General features: G+C 40.3%; 1 protein-coding gene across 7 annotated transcripts in view; it reads right to left on the bottom strand.

Annotated features, from left to right (window-relative positions):
• ABCC9 (ATP binding cassette subfamily C member 9) overlaps positions 1–22,254 on the bottom strand; it is a 130,581-nt gene that overhangs the window by 69,768 nt on the left and 38,559 nt on the right. For 6 of the 7 annotated variants that reach the window (XM_059726592.1, XM_059726591.1, XM_059726590.1 and 3 more), the window contains 10 exons: positions 21,550–21,708; positions 20,839–20,994; positions 18,723–18,857; positions 16,374–16,536; positions 15,187–15,227; positions 13,449–13,591; positions 10,147–10,255; positions 8,750–8,860; positions 7,781–7,853; positions 4,506–4,611 (listed from right to left, as the gene is read on the bottom strand). In XM_059726592.1, coding sequence (XP_059582575.1) covers positions 4,506–4,611; positions 7,781–7,853; positions 8,750–8,860; positions 10,147–10,255; positions 13,449–13,591; positions 15,187–15,227; positions 16,374–16,536; positions 18,723–18,857; positions 20,839–20,994; positions 21,550–21,708 — 1,196 coding nt within the window. The remainder of the gene's footprint in view (positions 1–4,505; positions 4,612–7,780; positions 7,854–8,749; positions 8,861–10,146; positions 10,256–13,448; positions 13,592–15,186; positions 15,228–16,373; positions 16,537–18,722; positions 18,858–20,838; positions 20,995–21,549; positions 21,709–22,254) is intronic. The other variant, XM_059726593.1, reaches the window with a different exon arrangement.

Below are 22,254 nucleotides of genomic sequence, written 5' to 3'. Positions count from 1 at the left end.
ATTTAGCATTTTCCTAGAACTGGGATGTGTTGGATCTGCTCCTCTGTATAAAATAACTGATGGGTTCAATAATTCTTATCTTCAGAGGTGAGTAATGTTGTGTTTTCGTAAAACACCCCAGGCAGAAAGTGTTATAATGTCATGAGTGAATAACCACTCTCTGCTTTTTTTTCATTTTCCTTTGATGTATGAGCATCACAGATTCTAGCTTAGGTAGGACATTGTTTAACCAGAATCAGCACTTCATCATCAGAAGCTTCCTATCTTTTTGACTATGGAAAGATATTCCAAAAGAGGAAGAGATGGAGGGATTTCAGATATGAAATGTGGTACAAATTAGCCCAAACTAAAGGGCAAAAAGTCCTGGAGTTCCAAAGATTTCCATTTAAAAGGCTCTATTTGGATACAGCATTTTATAAACCTGTGCCTAATAGGTTTATGCATTTAAATTTGTTTGTTTGCTTTTTACTCTTTACAGAAAAAAATATCTACATTTCTCCACAATGGATTGTTCCCAGAAGCCTTAAACTATGAAAAGCATTGGATTAATCAGATCAATCAGTTAACTTCTACATTTTGTACATTAGCTTGTCAAGTGTACTCAAAATCAAGGTTTTTAGGGAAAGTAAAAAAGAGACTTAGATGAAGACTGGACTGCTTTCAAATGTGCACAAGGCTGGAGCTTTACAGACACACTAACTTATCTTCAAGGGCCTTGATATACATTGTACTTTGAGTTGTTTAAACATTGATTGGTGTTAGTCCTCCCTCAAGTTTGGAGAAGCCACATCTTAAAATTAAAAACCTTCTCTGGCTGTGCCCAAACTGCATAGCTATGACTTGCCACTAGAAGCCTGACTAGGAGCTACCTTGTTCCTCCTCTATCCCCCTACACCCCACTCCTGGACCCATCCATGCTCTGCAACCTGGCTAGCTGGCATGTGCTCTTACAACTGATAGTGCTCCACCTATGATGTGTGTTTCTAACCAGAAAGTATAGCAGAAGTTGACGCTACCTAGTAACACTAGCTTTCCATCATCTCCAGCAGTCTGTCATAGCATGGGATGAAAACATATCAGTAATGAAGTTGATCCACACGTTTTGCCTTGGCCTTGTTTTTCACTTGGCACAAATATTTTGTGCAAAAGCAGAATGTACAAGGGAGAGGGCATGTAGGGGGAAAGGAGCTTTTGCTTAGCCATTCTCCTCCTCTGCTTGGTGGTTTCATGGCTTTTGTACAGATTTGATTTTTGCACCTCATACAACTTTGTCCACATGGGAAAGTACAGCAGAAGATATCTATAACTCAGGTAAAGTTTGGAAAGGAACTTTGTAACTCAGGTCTTCAAAAAGGGCTGACTGGATCCCCCAGTCTTCCTTATATAGGAAGCCTCCCTAGCCAGTGACTCACTGGAAAAACTGTAAATCAGTGTTACATCAAAGGCTGGTGACAGCTGCAAACCAGTGGGAAAGTGGGAAAGAACATCTCTTCCTGACCTACCACCACAAAGTGATGAAGTAGCTGAAGACAATAGAAAATCTGGATTATACAGCTTGTTTTAGTCGAGGCCTCATATAGGAAAATATACTGTAACTCCTTTCTCTAAGGAAGAATTTTCTCCCTGGCAACTTCTCACTAGTCAGAATTGTACAAGTTTATCCTACGGCAGATTTAGGCCCCAAAAGGGCAAAATTATCCCCTTCCTGTACCAGGGTAAAGCTAAATGAATTACTGCAGATGTACACCAGCGTAACTGAGGACCAAATCTGGACCAATATTACTATACCTACATTACTATGTCTGACATTGCTGGGGAATTTACCCTGCCTAAATCTAATCCCCTTGTCCACCACTTGATCAGCAAATATATTGTCTCATGCATGCCGAATCACATGGAAAGGGTATTAAGAAAGTAATTAGAACCTTTATTATGACTTTGCAAAATACAGCAACAGGATTCATTTAGTTAATACCTGAGGTGTCCTTCTGCATTCACCTCTCTTTCAGGCAATCTGAAATTATCAGCAAAACAACTGTGTTTGTGTCACCTTTACCAAAGTATTGGGTGCAATGTACAAAGTGGTGAGTCAGTAAGGCCTTAGATAGTTCACATTGGCTCAGTTACATATTTTGCTATGTGTAAATTGTAAGTCCACAAAGAGAATAGTTTTAATGTCACTCCTAAAAGCTGTGAGGATTGAATATTGCTATTCAGAGTATCATGGAAAATATATTTTACAAGCGACCAGAGTGACATATGTTTGAAAGTCACTGATCATATAATGTTCTCATGTACCCTTTGGCAAAACATGTTTGTGATTTTTCATCCTTCTTTATTGTTGTTTCAACAAGTACAGTTCTTTGAGATACTCACAATTTAAAGGGCCCAAGACAAGCTGAATATATGCAACTTAAACCAAAGCCAGTGCAAGTGCCCCAAAAAAGAAATATCAACTGCTTTAAATTTGCTAATGGTACTTTTGGGGAAGCATTATTATAGAACTTTTTTGATATTGTTAAGAATTAGTACTCTTAGGGCGCATCTACAGGTTGCCCTACGGCGATGTTGTTATTGCACCATGCTTTAGTACTTCCTTTTGAAAGTATTAAAGCATGGTGCAGTAACTGCCCATACTGTGCCATATGCGCAGCACACGATTATTTTTAGCAGCTACTTCACCGTAGCAGTGTGCTATAATGGGGGATTATTAGTGCTGCTATGGCAAACTAGCTGCTGGTCACATGTAGACACCTGTGGATGCTATATCATACTAGCATCACGTGTAGATACACCCTTACAGTATGATTTCACTTTGCTGTCTGGAGATTCATATGTGTGCTTGAATGTTTGTAAGATTAATTTTCTGAAGATAATTATTGAAATAAATTAAGTATTGAAAGCTTTCTCTTTATATATTGATCCTTCAATATATATATGGAAAGGAATGACTTATCTCAAAGTCAACATCTGGTTTAAATAGTGTAATTAATTGTGATAAGCATTATTACTTTAGGTCAATGTATTACAGTTTACACCCAATTCTCTATTCAGACCTACTAAAGTTACCATTGCACTGGCTCCAAGTTTACCTATTGTCCCAATGAGATGATTTGTTTTAGAATAGCACCCAGTGAAACATGGCTGGGGAACAGAAAATTGCCACATATACTGTACACAATAAAGACAGGAAAAGGAAAATCATTAAACTTTAAAAACTGCTGTAAAGAAAAAGGGGAAAATAGATAAATATCTGAAGAATTGGGCACACCATTTGGAACAGTGTGATGAAATTCATCCCCCTTCACTACACAAAATTCAAAGAGATGAGCTGGGAGTCTTAGACTCAGGCAAACAGAATCAATCTCCCAGATCACAGGGCAAGTATTAGGACTGCAGCACATTCCCAGCCCCACCCTCCCCTCCTTCGCCTACTACAGCCGTTATTCCAAGCTGTGGCTGGAATATAGTGCTGCTCAACTGAACCTCAAATACAAGGGTTCTCATTTATTAGATCTGCATAAGTGTGGATCCAATGGCCACCACCCATGGGCAGCACTGTCTTCAACCATAGCACCCTGCTGCACTGAGCATAAGCAGGCCTCATCCTACTTCCACAGATGTCAACATTAAAGATTTGACAGACTTCAACAGGTACAGGCTTGGATCATTCTCAGTCCAAGCTCTCACTGGGCTTTTCTTTATTAGCAGCATCATCTTTAAACTGGAAAGAGGATTTTTCATTTATGCTGGTACCTGACATGTGTCACACTACAAATTAACGTTGCCGAAACTTTGATGTGTCCTCTCTTTATTGTTATCCGCAGCACAATCAAGTAAAACAATGCTGGTCAGCCTAATTACAATTAGACAAGAATCCAAAACTAGTATGCAGTTTTGTCCTTTATATTTGTTAAATATTCTATTTAATTTATTTTCTCTCTTTTTATAGGGGATGGAGGAATTTCACAACCATTTTCACAGGCTTGAGTAACAGCAGTATAGGGTTTGCAACACATCATATGAGTATAATGGTCACAGAAGGAATGCTCAAGGAATAAAGAATATACACATGTTGTAAAACGGTGGCTCTCCTAAAAGGACAATGGCAAAAATCCCATCATAGAACCACTGTTTCATCCCTGATGCTTTAAACTGTGCCTTATACCACATATTTGACATGTAGATGGGTATATCCTTCCAATTCAGGTCCTAAACTAAGATTAGTATGCTGGAGACTGACCACTCAGCTGGTTTCAACTATTTTTAGATTCCCTTACAATTCTTTCCTCAACAATCTCACTATTACATCTCCTACCCTGCCGCAAAGAAAATATTATCAGATGCAACACAAAGGATCTGAGGTAAATGTGCTGGTGACACTTTGTAGGGAAAATTTTGGCAGGTGCAACCGGATGATGAGCCAACACATTTTGCACTGTTCATTATGAAACCCTGTTCAGGTCATCTTAGAATAGAACAATTAGAAGCTGTGGAAAACATACTTGCTCCAGTGAACTTTTCCCTCCAGAGTCTGCATCTCTCCAAGTATAGCAAGGAGAAGTGAAGATTTGCCACAGCCCACCTGACCCACAATCATTGTCATCTGACCTGTAATGATAAAAGAAATAATAATTAATACATAATGAAAACCAGAAAAGATTACCAAATGATCAAGGCCTAATTCACTAAGCATTTAAAATACATGGTTATACTTGTTGCTACCCAATATGCTTTTGTGAATATGAAGTTCTACATGTTTCCAGCTAATTTTTAAGGAATGGATACAGGCATACAGTATCTTCCATGAGGTGAATATATTTTTATGTTATATGCTGTATGTGTGTTAATGACATGTTGTATGACATAATTCCCCTGCATATTCCTATTCTTGCAGTGCAGGAATGTCTAACTTTAAAGGTCACATGTGGCTGCATTTTGGGGGTTGTTTGCAGTTACTTAGGGTGAAGTTACATATTACTATTTCAACACTACTAATGGCACTTAAAATGTGAGCATCCACATGTTAAAGCCTGTTAATTCATGCTATGCCCTCTGAGGGCACATCCAGACGAGCACGCACATGTTTCTTGCAGCATCTCAAACCCCTTTGAGACACTGCAAAACGCACGTGTGGGAACAAAAAAATGTTCCCTGTGCTGAATATTTGCAGCCTGCAGACAAAATTAGACCCCTGGATATCCAGGGATTAAAAAAAAATGCGCCACGGAACAGCAGGGCAAGGCACTGGTCAAGACTGTGCCTGGAGGCAACCCAGGCGTCGGTCCTCCAAGACAGATGCTCTGGTTTCTGAACAGAGTGTCTCTGTGGTGCTTCTGCTGCCCCCAGCACTGTCAAGGGTAAGTTAGGGACATGGGTTGGGGTGGGGGGTTATGGGTAGGGGTGGGCGTGGATGGGTGTGAGGAGTAGCAGGGGGACGTCGGCTATGGGGAATGGCGGGGGGACGTCAGGGGGTGTCAGGAGTGGAGGGAGTTCTTGGGCTATGGAGAGTGGCAGGGGGATGTTGGGGAGTGGAGGGGGATGTTGGGGGGGGTGTCGAGAGTGGAGGGGATTGTCGGACGCCATGGGGAGTGGAGGGGAATATCAGGGGGTGTGGGAGCAGTGGGGGGGGATGTGCCATATGTGGGTGGGTTCGTGGAGGGGCTGGAGCAGAGGCTGCCACACACCTGCCCCTCCACCTGGCCCCTGCAGCACCAGTCAGCAGGATGCATTTTCCATGACGCTCAGGTGTGCCTGAGCCTCGTGGAAAAACGCATCCTGCCGGCCTGATCCGACCTGCTTCGGCCTGGGCCAGGCCGTGCAGCTAGCGTGCGTTTGCACAGGAGCCACACCTCCTGGAGCCACATGTCCTGCTCCCGTGCAAAGCTGGGCTAGTGAGCTGTACCAGGTCAGGCCCTGCAGGCACCGTGGGTTAGCAGCACTGCCACCAGACGCAGGACCTGGAGCAGCACGCAGGGACAGCACACCGAGCAAAGCCAGGTCCTGCTAGTACTAGGGTGGCTCATGCTGCCAGGCCAGGCTGGTTCCATGGCAGCAGGACCCAGTGCAAGATGAGGTCCACATGAGTGGTGCTGGTCCCCGGGTGATGCCGGTGAATGATGCCGGTCCCCAACCAGTGGCACAGGCAGCACTGGCTCTAAGTCGCTTGGAGCTACACCGTGGGAGGGCTGGCAGCAGCAGGCTCTGAGCGCCCCTGTCCTGCTGTTGTTGGAGGGGGTCAGCTGTGGGCCCTGTGCAGGGAGGCTGTGGCCCTGCACGGTGCCTGGGATCCTACCGGGGGTGGGGGTGGAGGGGTTGTAGCCCTGCAGGGTGCGCAGTCCATGTGCTGTGTGGGGGGGGCTGCACCCTGTGGGGGCCAAGGGACCCACCCCTCCTGAGCAGCCCCCCCCCCCACAAGGGACCCCCACACCCACAGTCCCCCTGCAATCCCCCACACCTACCCGCATTCCCCCACATCCCTCCACACCCACCTGCCTTCCCCCACACCCCTTCCCACCCCTCTCCTGCAAACCCCACATCCTCCCATTACACACCCATCATATGAAAAGAAAACCAAAAGCACACATGAAAAAATACAGATATTTAGAATTTATTTTATTTTGATGATGGAGACACTGATAGACTTCCAAATTGCTTTAACACTGTAAATATATCAATAAAGCAATGCCCAACTGATCTCTCTCTCCCTCTCTCTCTCTATATATATGTATGTGTAGTGGTCTTTCGTTCTAATTGTGGAAGAACATGGATTTTGGGGTATTTAAAAAAATGTATTTGGGATGCTGCTGCAGCAGTCCAGCTGGCACAAGGGGTAGTGTCCCCAGATACCAATTGGCTGGGCCCCAGAAGCTCCTGAGAGCGAGTAGCCCTGAGCTACTTACTAGGGCAGGTTTTTATACTGCTGGGGCCAGCACAGGGCAGCTTTTTATACTGCTGAATCTCTAGCTCTCCCTGGCTACAGATCCAGGAGGAGCCTGGCAGGGTTAATTTGCCCCAAGTGGCACAATTTGCCCCACACCAAAATGCATATCTGGGCATGTGCGCTGAGACAAAAAGTCCCAGCTCAAATTTGCGCTGCTTCTATTTGACCTGCTGCTGCCCGCATGTGTGGACACACCTTGAGTGTCTCAAAGGTACGCCACTTCAGGCAAGGGTTCTCTGGGCCATGCTACCTAGCTCATGCTAGAGTAACTTCAGTCTGCTCCATGGAAGTAAAATGAGCAATTTGCAGTCCTCCAGCATTCCAGGATGCACCACACCCAGCTTTCCCGTCACCCAAAGCAGGAATAGAGGCCAGGTGTTATGGCTCTGGGCCATGCGCCTGCTCACCAGGCAAGTAAAAGCGGTGCAGGTAAAAAATAATATTAACCCTTAACATGCAACTGCTCAAAGTATGTTCTAAATTTTAACACTGCTTACCATTACACCAATATAGTAATATGTAACTTCACCCTTTCTGTGTTCTGTCTTCTGTTTTAATGACATATGCTTTGGGCCAGTTGGGGAATATTGTTGTAAAACTGATAGCAATTTTAAAATAGTAAAATCTTTCTATTAATATTTAGTTCTTTAGAATTAAGATGAAGTTCCACAAAACATAGTTTATGAACTTTTACATTCTCTGTCTTTCTATTTTTCTTTACACAAATCCCATCACAGTTATTTTTGTGCTTGTACCTACATGCACAAGAAATGGAAATTACAGCAAATGACAATGCAGCTTAGTACATTTAGCATTAAAAGTACACATTGATCTTACCTGTTGGGATTCTGATGTTTATATTGGATAATGTAGCTAAACCACTCCCCCAAGAAAAGTATCCATTGGTGACCTACAAAATAATTTCATATATTAGAAGTGCAAATACTTGAAGAAATAAATTAGTTACCTGGTTTGTATTAAAAATGAATCTGTTATAACAATAAGACATAGTTAAGTATGGCACACTAAGTAAAAACAAGTTAAAAAGGGGAACAGAACAAAGATTATAAATGAAATACATATACAATATATTTCCTATATATTATATAATATATAGAATTATTATATGACATACAATATACTATATATATATATGCTATATATTATAAATAATATAATATATTATATACAGTGAAATATACATAATAGTATAAGGTATATATATTTAATTTTCAATCTTTTGCTTTGTAAAATATGAAATGCCATTTGTAAAAGGACACATACAAGGAAAAACTCCTTGGCTTGATTATCTCTTTCAGAGGAAAATCCTATGTCATTCTATCCAAGGAAGAGACTGAACCCCAGAAATGGTGGTCTCTGGTACTTACAGATGATAGGCAAGATATGAGTGCTCATCTAGGCAGAACTGGTCTACATAGGTAGAAAAAATGTTTTTCTATACTTATGTAGAGTGGTAGTACAAGAGAGATCTAAGAAAAAGGAATTTATACGAATTATTCTATACTTGACCATCTGGTTCTTATTCTTTCATAACACCATTGTAACTTGTTCACTGAGATGGAAAAATGGGTCATTTCAGGGAATTGATATTCAGTAAATAGCTCTCATTCTATATTTGATGCCAAGTAATTTTAAGTACACAGTTATCCAATGGTCTTGTAGCTGATTTTTCAGTAGAAGATTTGCCTTTAAAAGGACTGAAGAATTGGAGCACTTTGGGATCAGTTTACTTCACAGCATGAGGCTCCAATCCTTGTAAATAATTAATTCATGAAATCAAACCACCTTGATTGCAATATCATCTATCTCTAAGGGACGTGGCTGCCTCCTTGATGACTGCTCATAACTCTCCAGCTGATATCTCAATGGCTGTTTCCTGTTGATGGCCTTGGAGTGCTATATCACAAAATTAAGAAAAAACAAATTGGAGTTCTTATAAGATGACAACATACAGTTCCATTGAAACAAAATAGCCTGCCCCCTTCCTCTGATTAATTTGGATCAAAAAAAGAAAATGTGAATAGGAATGGGATATTTCAACATTTGTTATGATAGGGGCACAGTACTGCGAATCTCCCTTCAGCATTTACTGAACGACCTCATCCACTAAAACAATTAATATCTTTTTACAACCCTCCATTGGCTTCATATCTGTTTCTGTATAAGTTTTAAGTTTCTTATCATTTTCAGAACTCATGGTAGAGGTAATATATTTGATTAGACCAACTAGATTTTTGCAAAAAAAATAAATGTCAGAGTTCTACATATTTCTGCCCCTTCTTTTGTATCCTCCCTCATTAAACGTTGTGTTAGTTCTTGTCCTTTTCCTGTTCCCAGTTTTGTTCTTCAATTTTGTCACCTCTCTGATTACTCTCACATTCCTATCAAGTACCACCTCCCCACACTTGCTCATAAAACTTCTCTCCTGTTTGTCTCTTGTAAGGCAGACAGAAGTGCACCTCCTGGATCTATACAGAAATGCCATGAATTAGACGGATCCTCCTGACCTAACAGACAAATCTCACTGACCCAACAGACATTCGCTCGAGTTGGGAGGATGGGCGATCAGGCTTCAATTTGGGTCTGATCCAAGGAGACAGGCTGCATCTCTGCATCCTCTTCCCCTAGCTCCTCCCCTGCTCTCGCAGCTCCCATTCTGGCTCAGAATGGAAGGGGGAGAAGGCAGGGGAGGGGAGGGGAGGTCCTTTTGCTGTTTCCCCAACCATGCTGGAATGGGGGTGAGGCTGGTAGACTGGAGCTCCCCACCTCCAATCCACCCACCCTACCCTCCAGTGCTGGCTAGGCAACCCCCAAAATGAACTCCCTCCACTCCCCCCACCCCGCATTCTGAAAACAGTCCGGGGAGCACTGCTGGTATGAGTCAGCTGAGCCCTGCTCCCAGCACATGCAGACAGAAGTTAATGAAGGCTCTCTGCTTTGGAGTGCCTTTATTTGATTGTTGCAAGGTCAGGCCCTGCCATGGCAAACACTTCCAGTAAGGGGACCCCTGGTGCCCCCTCATGGTCAGCACCCAGGGCAGGTGCTCCCCCTTGCTCTGCCTTAGTTACACTACTGCTAGAACCCACTCTCCTCAGTGTCTGTTCTGTGCCCCTTTTTTCCACCCTCCTTATACCAATTTGTCTCCCCATTTTTTAAATTTATCATCAGAAAACAGAACTTACAAATCCTGTGTGCTTCTTGCATGACTCATAAGCTACTGAGCTGCACCCATCTCTCCAGCTGTCACCTCCAATCTCATCACTTAAGAGAAATTCATTCAGCTTCTGAACACTTTGGTGAAAAACAGAGAGTAGGTAAGCCCAGATTTCCATGAGTGAATATGTAATGATCTATCCCTTGACTAAAGTACACCAAAAATACTCAAACCCCTTGAAACTGACCCCTCCTTCTAAGAGAGGCATCCCACAGACCCCACATTCCCATTCATAATTGCACAGACCACTTCCATTTCCTTTTGGGGAGCAAGTTATCCCTGTAGCAACTACAACAATTGTTTATATGGAAAACTAACAGTGCAAAAGTAATTAATGCAGTTTTAATACAGTAACCACAGAACTTGCCTACACTACTGCAAGGAGCGGGTTCCAGTAAGGACAGGACAGAGCATGCTCTGCTTATAACCCACCCTCTGGACCCAGAAAGCATGCTTGAGATCCAGAAGTTCAGAAGTGGGGCTATTCTGGCCTTCCCCCCAGTGGTCATTGCTCCACTGACAGTCAGGCAGCTCTAAGTTAGGTGTGGTAAGGCAACTCTTAATTGGAGTATGGCAACTCCTAACTTCCTTTTTTGGACCTGGCTCATAAAACTACATAGTAACTCATTGGCCTTAGAGGTGTCTCTATACTCCTCCCATCCCAGAGGCACCTGCTGTAGTGAAAGGGGAAATCCAGAAAATTGGAAAGTAAAGCATGGCTGTGCACATTAAAATTTGAGTATATCTGAACTGAGAATGTATATCTCCATTCAGTATTACAGAAGCCTCTTCAATCGGCACCAGCAGGGAGCTGAGCCAACTGCATGAGGAAGGAAGATACTAATAAACATAATTCTGAATTAAAGGAATATGGAACAATGTTGACCTTCTGCCCAAGAAAGCAGATGTCAACCACTTCCTTCCCTCTGAGTGAGGGATGTCATGTCTGAAAGCTCTTCTGCCATCAGAACTATGCTACTCGTTAAAGTGAAATGAAGGGTCTGGCCAAAATAAAAGCACTTGCTCAAACCAGGAGCAAGCACTTAATCATATCAATTTATTTGATTGATGTTAGAGGCCATCGAGTGGCCAAGCACACATTCCTCAGGCCTCTGCACTTGGGAGTTTCGAGGTTCATGGGAGAAAGATGATAGGAAATAAGTTTTCCAAAGGGTGAGGTTTGTTTTGGCAAATATGGTTTCTGAATAATATCCTGAGGATGGCCAGCAGTCAAAAGCTAAAAGCATATACCATTTTGATAGTAGGGCTGTGCTAAACATAGCAGTTTGATGTAGAGACTGGAATGATTTATAAAAGGACATGAGATTTTCCACTAGTCAGAAATAATTTTCAACCTAAGGAAAAGCTCTGATGGGCCCTTGCTCCCACTTCAACAAAAAAAACCAAAACCTGTTTATTTTTTTTTTTAGTGAATGTGATGCTGGTGAATAGTGACAGGCAGCTCTGGAGTCTAATGCCCTATTGTTTATTATTTATCATTACTCTTATTTAACAGATAGAGGCAGCACCAATGCCATACCCTGTTAGTATGCCTCAGCCTTGAAGTAGAGGGATTATTTTTTTAAATTGAGAAGGTTAGTTCAGTCTTCATATCTAGTCAGTGTGTGGCATCTTTGCTGTCACTGCAAGGAAAAATGTTGACTTGTGTCTTTGAGATTATAGTTTTGTGAAAAAGATGTTGGCACGGCTGCCTGAAGACTACAGCTCACTTCATATGGACCACTGAAGAGTCAATGTACAACAGTAAATGTCTGTCATTACCAGGGATACTGGTCTTCTCTTATAAAAAAAAAAATCCCCAATTTTTTGGATTTAAAAAAGTAGCCCAAAGTCCACATTTTTCCATGATTAAAATGAAACACCACTATAAATAGATAGACCTATCCATATATTAGTAGCATTTTCTTTTAAACACAGAAAAATGTGAATTTTGGGTTACTTTAAATCTGAAAATTGGGGTTTTGGTTTATTTTATCAGAGAAAATCAGGATCCCTGGTCATTGCCAACTGAGACACTAGAATTGCTTCTCCTAGGAAAATTGGTACTTCAGGCACTGTAATTTGGGAAAAGTCAGACATGAATCACAGCAAATTTTGATAAAATAATGAATTTTTATTGCCATCAATTCTCCATGATTTTTATTGCCATCAGTTCTCCCCACTGCTGCTGATTCCTCTGCTGCTACCAGTTCCACTCGCTGTCTATCTTTCCTTAATATACTGGTGGTCTGACAGGCCAGACTACCCACTCCATCTTTTTATTCTGTTGGGAATGGGGTCATGCAAGAGTAAAGCCTCAGGAGCAACAGGACCCCCTAAAGATAAGAACATTTTAACAGAAGTTATAACAGTAACAAAACCATGATTGCACTTAGCAACCTGTTGGTTATCCACTGCCTCAGAATCTTTTCTAATACCACTGTACATCAAGTGTGACCCCCACTATCATCCCAGGTGAAACTTTTAATGATGAATTTTTTGTGATTAAAATGAAACACAGATATATATTATTAATATATATTTATATATATATATATATATATATATATATATAAAATCACAGAAAAATGTGAATTTTGGGTTCCTTTTTTTAATCTAAAAACGGGATTTTTTTTTAGCAGAGAAAATCAGGATCCCTGAAAATGAGAAGCTTTTTCTAGATAAGATGTTGGCTCTCCATTCATGGAAATTCTTTCCCTGAAGAGGCTCATTTTTAGGGACAAACAACAACCAGGTGAGTGCCAGTTCCATAGTATATTGGCACCTTTATACTATGGCACTATAGTATAGTATCACTGGGCACCTTTTGTAGGAGTGGGGACAGTTTCTTTTGCCTGCGTTAAAAGCCAATCCTGCCTAAATCTTCCTTTCACCTTTTCTTACCCTTCTGGGATTTCTATCATCCATTGGGGCACTAGCAGGGGACAATAGTGGATGGCTATTGCAAGGCTACTTAGAGGGGGAAGACCTGAGCCATAATCCAAGCAAAAACACTTTGATTACAGTTTGGACTTCAAGATTTGGTATAATAATGGTAGTAACAGTCAGACTTTAAATCCTATTTCTTTGTGATCACTTTAGGGAATAGAATAGAATGTCTGATCTGATTTCTTTGAATCATTATATCATTTTGATTTTTCAGGCCAATGAACAAGCAACCCCTTTTCACTGTTTGCGTATTTCCTTTCATGCAGCCTGATGGAGTTTTCTGAAGCATGTTTGGATAACCAAAGAAGTTGCTCTGCTTACCTTATAATGGCCTTGACTGCAAACCTAACTACAGTGGAGAGCAGGAACAGTGGTGTAACCAGGATATGGAACAATGACAGGGATGCAAAGGCTTGTGCTGGCTGCAATTTCTTGTCAGTGGTATATGCATAGGTGACAAAGGTCTGTTACACCAGAACAAGAGAAGATTAGTGAAAAAGATACCACAGCACATGTAGTACTTGGAAGGGCACTTGACTGGAATAATGAACGGAGCTCAGCAAATCCTAGATTTTTGGTTCACTGGTAATTCCAAAAATGCTAAGAAAAAAAATTCTCTGGTTTAACTGAAATTGATGCTGTGTGACTTTTTCAGTGAATTAAAACATTGTAATTTCCAAATGAAAAATTAAAATGTTTTGTATTTTCAAATTTGGTGAGAAATGTTTCAAAACGTTGGCATTTAACTCAGGATTTTTTTTAAATAAAAAATTCAGCAAAATCAACAACAAAAAGGTGAAATGTTTTGGCATAACTGAAACTGCATTTTTCACCAAAAATAGATTTTGGACAAAAATGTCACCCAGTTCTAGTAATGACTGGGTGAGTTCAGGGCTTTCACAAGTCCAAACTAGAAACTACACGAGACTAATCTAATGCACAGTAAAGTGTAACTGTCTACATGTGCACATTAAATGAGTCTAATGAGCCGTTTGCTTGTACCCCTACATACAGATACTAGAAAAATGGCACATAAATGCACTGAAGAGCACATGTAAACCCTGACTGGGAGCAAACTGGGAGCTCCCCCTGGCTGCTGCAGGGGGGGCAGAGCAGGGCAGGAGCAGCCCTGGACTGAACTGCTCCCGTCGGGCGCACATTCACATGCATGCCCAGGAGCACTTTAATGAGCCTGAATTTTCAAGAACACTAATTGCACATGTAGACACATCCACTGAGAATAAACCAAGTGAGGCCTTCAGGATTAGGTCCATGAAGATTTCTTACTGCTCAACACAAGGGGTATAACTATTATCTAGGTATAACTATTATCTTGGTGTACTAGTGACAACATTCAACTATGTATAAAGGACAGTCTAAAAATTACGTTCTACTTGGAAGCATCTACACTAGACACTACTTGCACAGTGGCCTAATAATACTGCATAGTAGCGCAGCACAACACAAACAGTGCTAATAAGCTACTGCACAGAATTATAAAGCTACTGAGCAGTAGTGCCACTAAAAAGGGGTTTGACAGCACTACTGCACAGTAACTGCAGTTACTGAGCATTTATTTAGTCCTTAATTATACAAGTACTAAATTAAATGTGCACTAATCACTGTACATTAATGAACATGTAGACGTGCCCCTTAAGTTCCAATCTAAGATATTTGAGGGATTTATCTGTGTGAAGACTTTGTGCTGGGGCTTTGCACAGGAGTGGCTTTCATTTGATGCAACAGAATAACAAAGCCCCAAAAATGTAACTTCCAAACCAAGTCCATATCCTTTCTGTTTAGCCAAGAATTAACATTCTGCTTGTTGCTTTTTGGGATTACATTAATGGCGCTTATGGTTTACTTCCTTTTTCACAAGTCCAAACCACAGCTGTTGCAAATTCAGCTTTGGGAATTGAGTGTTTTTAGCGCAATGTTGCTATATCCAGCTAGCATAAGCCTACTAATCCATATCCTGTGTTTGTCAATGGTAGGTCCCATAGAAGCAACAGCATTATTTTTCATTGCTTTTCAAAGAAAGAGAAGAAAAAATTCTTACTGCAAGAACAGCTGCCATTGGGATGGCTGCATTCATAAAAACTATGGAAAGAAATAAAGCATGTATTAGGCTGCTCGGAATGAGAAAATATCTTAATATTAATTGTAATACTTAACACTAAACACTGAATAACTTGCTCATAGAAAGCTTCAGATTTTCCCCCAAATATTTTTTCCAGTCTACAGCATTTAAAACTCCCGAAGGAAAACTCGTTAGCAGGAAGAAACTGATTCCCATCTTAGACAGAGATCTTAAATATACAAACAAACAAGCTAAGAAATGTTATCAATTACATATTCTAGTGAATTGGAATAAAATATTTTTATACAAACTGCAAGATAATTATGCATCACAGCCAGAAAGTTCTTTGAGAGAAAAATGTCTCCTAAATATCAAAGTCATTCCTCTCAACTCTAATTCAATACGGTGAATGTAATTTATATCAGACCCTTATTTGGCTCTAACTCACAGGGTCTGACTACGGCAATCTCAGTGTTTATTATAATCAAAATACTGACATATGAAATCTCATTATTAAGATTACAGAAAACTTTTTTATAAATTAAACAATAATAAAATATATTTAATGATTTTAAACTCCTTCTGTGCTATTTATTTATTTAATGGGCACCTATACACATACATTGAGGCTGCTCTGACATGCTGTAATTACAGTGCATCACAACAGACTCAATTAATTACCATGCTCCAGCAGGCTCCACCATCAAGTGTATCAGTGCCCCTGCACTGAAAAATAGTGACAGGGGCACTTTAACTAAAGCTTGTTCAATTAACTTTAGTTAAAGCATCCCCGCCACCATTTTTCAGTTTGTGGGCACTGATACACGTGATGCTGTGGACGCTTTAATTCAAGTGACTCTCGGAGCTGCTCTAATTAAAGCCTCCCCCCTGGGAGCATGTTTAAAGATGTCCTTTTTGACCAGTCTGTGCGGGTGAAACTTCTGTACTGTTACAGGTTTAAATTTGATTTCTAATCCCTAAAACTGGGTCTGAGTGTAAGGTCTGCATCGGGGCAAGCTAAGTTAGATCAGGTGGCCATTCTTAACCCAATCTAAACCCCCATTCCCCGTGAATATCTGTAATTAGCACTGAAGTTAAAACTCTGCTATTGAGAACAGGAACCTTTCAAAGCTCTGTTAAAATTCCCAAAGAATACAATTACTTACTGGAAAGAGATGTATAAAGTGCAAAGGTTTTGAGACTTGTGAACTCCTTCATTCTTGTTTCCTCCACGCTAGTGCAAAATATGTGCTCCCAGGCATACAGCTTTAACAATTTAATGCCTTTCAATATCTCATTGGTTTTCTTCAATCTTTCAGTGGAATAATCCTTTATAATAAACAAAGAAATGTAAATTAATCACTTAAAAAGATGTTATTGAAATTATATTCCTTACTTTTGTTTAAAAATATACCAAAGTTTCATAATTGTTTTGCCCCTGCTCTAGCACATGCCCTTTAGTCATGTACACAATAACATTTTATGTTATTTCATATTCTTTGGAGATTTTATGGAGGTTCAAATCATAGGGAGGAAATAGGAATATATTGTGTGCTGGGAAAGTACAAACTAATATATCTGAAATAGGAAAATAATCTGAATTAAAGATATTGAGAAAGTGAAAATCAGGAAACAGCATTATTAAAAAAGATAAAATTAATATAGATAGAAAGTTACAGTGGTATTGCCTCAGTAAGATCAGAGAATCACGGAAAATAAAGGTTGGAAGGGACCTCTAGAGGTCATCTAGTCCAACCCTCTGTTCAAAGCAAAACAGTTTCCAACAATACCATCCTACCCAAGGTTTTGTCTAGCTGGGTTTTAAAAACCTCCAAGGATGGAGATTCCACAGCTTTTCTGGGTGAGGGAAGCAGGTTCAGTCCATGGGACAAATTGTACTCTTAAACTGACCCTGCATGCTGCAGGCAGAGTACAGAGTCAGTCCAGCACAAGTGCCATGTGCAGGGCAGTGCTGCATGCTGTCTGTGGGGCCAGTACAAGATCTACAGGCCATATCTTTGATGTGACTGATTTAGATGAACATCTTTCCCTCACAATATAGTGTTCTGCTGTTTTGGGAATACTATGACTAAAATAAATTAATGAAGAATTCAGAGAAGAGCAAAAAAAAGATCAGGGGGCTGGAGAAAATGGCTTATGAAAGAAAATGCATAAAAGAAAGATTCTAAACTGGTATAAATTAGAAATACTGGTAGCCCCACTGGAATCCCTTAGGTGGGGAAAAGGCCCAAATAAATATAGTTTGGCTAACTGATTTAAAGATGTCTCTTCAAATACTTGAAGGCTTTTTAAACATTAAGGCTAGATTAAAGATCAAAAATAACAATAAGAGAATTAACAAATAGATGGTTTCAAGGGAAAATTCCAGTAAATTAGATGAATTGAACGGAAACATTTTCCCATTAGTGAAGAGTAAGGCCAATTTATCACAATACGGCCAATTTATCACAAACAGAGAGATTATCCATATTTCCAAAAATCTAGGAATTATGGGTAAGGTAGAATCCTGCACAACGTTTCCCAAACTGTTTGGGTTTATGCACCACCACAGTAAAGTCAGTCACTCTTGTGTCCTCTACTTCCCCTCCAATACTTTCTCTACTGTTAATTTCCCCCATCTCTTCCTTCACCAATTCATCTCACTACCAATTGCTACCACCATCCTGGCTTCATGCCCTCAACTCTAGGAAGCTTTTGCGCTCCCTAAGGGGAGCTCCCCACAGCTTGTGAAACACTGCTGTACAGTACTTAGTTATAATGGAATTAATTTCAGAAGATAGTTCACATTATTCTATACTTTAGAATCAGTCATTTAAAATAATTTCAAACATAACATTCAGTTCAGCATTTGAATGTGGCTTTAATAGACTTACATGGATACAAATGGCTATAAATGTGACACAGCTATTCAGATGAGGTGAAATTAACTTCTGAAAAGAAAACCAGCCAGAAGCTTCATATCACTTCAAACCAGAATTCACCAAACATTTAAATATATGCTCAAGTATCTGTCTAGGGACAGACTGTGGAACAGGTCTTACATTCTTATTTTGAAGCCTTAAATGGAACTTAAATAATGCAGAACTGTTCAGTGGTGCTTTGCACAAGAGCAAATCTGATGAATGCAGATTTAATCAAGGTAATATTGATTATTATTTAGACTCATAAATGATGACAAATTTATGGCAATATTACTGCATTGTTTGTTTAAAATAAAACCCAAAACAAATCGGAGTCAGAATATTTTATATCAGTACTTTTAATGAAATTTTAGTTTTTCAATTCAACAAGGAAGACTACAAATGGTTTAAACACTCTGGAAAGTCAGTTAATATATTACCCCTACTTTTTCAGTAGAAATGTAGGTATAAGGAAGTTGAACAATGTCTAGACCAGCACAGCAAATCTTTAGTAAAGTCAGGGATGCAATCCAGAGCTTTGGGTTCTCTAGTCTAACTGCTGGATCATACCCATCATTAAAATAAATTACATACCAGAGTGCTCTTCTGAGCTTCAGCCAGCTTTGTAGCTATGAAATATTGTATCGGAGCAAGCAATACAATTACAGCAGCACCAACTAATGCACTCTCTCCAAGCAAGTTATAAAGTAGGATCACGCCCATTATGATCTAAGGAGGGGAAAAGACACATACATCTCAGAAAAGCAATACATACATCTCTGAAAAGCAATACATCTCAGTATGCTAGCAAAAGAGCAATGGAAAAATATATTCTTAAACTACATAAGGCATTTTTTACAAATTTTTAGATTAATGTAAATAAAACCACTTTTACTTTACTTCAAAAATTTTGAAAATCTAGGGAAAGATCCTACAGACCTATATTATTTCTGATTGACATGTTTGTTACAGCTATATTTAATACTGCTATTCAGGGATGAAGAACCCATCATATGGGCTGCCTTTAGACATGCCTGTTCACGTTTTAATTAGAACACACTGGAGAAGATTCAACTAATTGAGTCTGCTCCACGTTCTAATTAGAATGCTCCAGCATCGCTTCACTGTCATGTGCATTAAGCTCCCCGCCATGTTTCAAAATGGCTGCAGGGGCACTTTAACTAAATCTCATCAAACAAGTTTTAGTTAAAGAGCTCCTGTTGCCATTTTGAAATGTGTAGGGGCTTAATACACGTGACAGTGAGCTGCTTTAATTAGAGAGGCTGTCCGGGAACCACTCTAATTAAAACACTTCCCACCCCGCTCCAGGCACATGTACAGGCAACCCATTGTATTAGAAGCTATACAAATAGGACAAAAAAACAGCGCCTGACCCAAACAGCTTTGCATGAGTAGTTCCATGGCATCAATATACAGGCTTTATTGATTCAGTATCTGTCATTCTGCTGATTACTAACAAAGCAGAAATGTAATGGTGAACTTATACTGCATACAGCTGTCCACTAGGACCTAGTGGATGTATCTACATGTGCATTTAGGCGTGCCTAAATTTAATTCACATTAGCTTAATGCACATTAAGGCAATTTAGGCTCACGTCTACACACTCATGCGTTAAAGCACATTAACACCATGTGCGCAGACTGATGTGGGACTAAGGTTAGTCTCAAGTCAGTCCATACACAACATTAACATGCCTTAATAAGTCTATATGTGCCTTAATGCACTTTAGCTATTCGCTCCTAAATCTGATACCTGCTTTTGATATGCACCCATTCTGAAACCACCAGTTCATTTAACAACCCAAAACATGTAAAATTATAACAATAACTAACTAAGGTAGCTTGGCTTTCAAGCATGGCTTTCAAAATGAATATCCCTTTATCATTGTTAAGCTTCTATACTAGCCAAGAGCTCTATTTTCTGTTTCTCTACCACAAATTCTCTTTGATAAACCATTGATTCCTGGATAATTGTCTAAAAAAATAAATAATGGAAAAACAATGACTTTTTTCCAATATTATTATTGTTGTTATTGTTGTGGATTAGTCATATAGTGTTTTAGATTTATGTGATCAAAACATAATACAGCAAAATCTTTCAGCTCCTGGGTATTTTTTCCATGGCCGGTGTCAATGTTACACCTTATGAAAAATCCTAAACACCTATACATTCATGTTTTCTCCTGGGAGAGCAGCGATACTCCCAGAAGAAAATGAAATATGTACATGGCCAAAATTAAATGTACCAAGCAATAAAATGCTGCTCCTTCTATTCTGCTGTTCTTGCAACTTTTCAGTTTGTCCATAAGACGGGCAGGTCCTGTCCTATACAGACTAATGTACCTATTGAGAGCGGGATATTAACAAAACAAATAGAGGAGCAGCTGTGGGCAAAACTAGTCATTATTGGTAAAATCTACAATTTTGCAACCCTAATTTGAAAGCTTAACCATAAAAATCTCTCCCTGCTGGCCTGAAGGTAAGCAGCTCACAACGTTGGGAGAATACAAATACACAGCATTTCAACCATTTCCTTCCTGGACAGGGTTTTTCATTTATAGGTATATATAAGGCTATACTTCCCCCTGCATGTTCTAAAATAGCCTCCTAGATGGTCGCTGTGTTAAAAATATCTTCTGTTTTCAGGGTTTTTTCTTCTAAAAACTAGGCCCTTACTTCAGTGCTGTACCTGTACAGGCATAGCCCATAGGTTGGGACATAGGAACAAGAACCACATTAGCTGATTTGTTTCAATGGCAACCAAGTTATTGATCTGTCCCAATGTCATCTCTCCCATGGACAAGTTGGATGTAGAAAGCCTCAGAATCTTATTGTATATCATTGCCTGCAGGAAGGAATAAAATACAGTTTATAAAGTTGCAACAGTGACTGGACATTGTAAAGTTGAATATCAATAAATTATTCTTTCCCTGCCCCCCTCCTCCCCCCCAAGCCACTGCTGATAGTTGGCAGCTGGCAGGGGAGGCAGAGCTGGGAAGAGGGCTGGTCCAGCAGCAATCTCCTGCGAGACTGCTGAAGCACCTCCACCTGCTGGCCTGGGCCACTGCCGGTGCAGGCAGGCTTCGAGCCCTCTCCCTCATCCCACCCCACCCCCTCCCCTCCACAACCAACAGGCGAAAGCCTGATGGGTTCCATGGCACTCTAACTCATGGTACTTTGTGTAAAACACCATAGTTAAAGTACCTCCCCAACAGGCTGCCTGAACTTCTGTACACACCCTAAGTGTGCCTAACTTAGCTTTTCGCTACCTACTGTAGCTTGCTGATAGTTTAGATAAAGGGCTAGTTTAGATGAAGGGCTTAGAAAAATGAAAGAATGAAACTAGATCCATTATTATAGAATTTTACTGCAAGCAGATCATGGAAACATCTGTACTCACCAGTAAGGCACCTCGCAGATTGATGCCAGTTTCGGTGGTAACATAATAGGAAGCCTGCAGAAATGTCCTTTGTAGGATGAGGGCCAGGAACAGCAGAACTGCCAGGACATAAGCATTTCCAAGGAAATCCTGTGAGGAGAGGTATGAGTCTGATTGATCCTATGACCAAAAAGAATGAGAAATGTAGAGAGATGATCTGTTATTTGGACAAGGAGAAATGGGAGATTCCATTTTTACAGTGGAGCAACAATGATAATCAAACTGTAGTAAAGATACGATTACTTCGGTTTACTGCATAACATCATGGCTTTGAACTTCTTTGCAACTACAGGGTGAGCACCTAGATGTTCCATTATCAAAAGTACTTGAACACTTGTGCTGGAGAGAATTGCTCTTAGTAGAAGAAGGAATACGCACCAGTTCTTAGTAATAGTGATGAAGAAAGCCAGACCACAGAAGTTCGGACTACTGTCACTCATGGTGTGGGAGGTGTTTAGCTCTGTTAATCTCAAGTGAGGAAGAAGGTAGGGTAGGATGATACCCTGTGCACAGGTGAGTACAGTAAACCATGATAGTTCCCAATAAGATACAGGCAGACTCACATTAAAGAATCTGTACGACGATTGGTGCTTATATGAAGGAAAAAGAGAAAAAGGTTCTTATTCCTTTGCAGATCTTGTTCTAAGTGACCCACACCTTAGTAGT

This window comes from Alligator mississippiensis, chromosome 4 (genome assembly GCF_030867095.1).
Source record: "Alligator mississippiensis isolate rAllMis1 chromosome 4, rAllMis1, whole genome shotgun sequence".
In the NCBI taxonomy this organism is placed as follows: Eukaryota; Metazoa; Chordata; order Crocodylia; family Alligatoridae; genus Alligator; species Alligator mississippiensis.
This window is presented reverse-complemented; position numbering and strand designations above follow the sequence as displayed.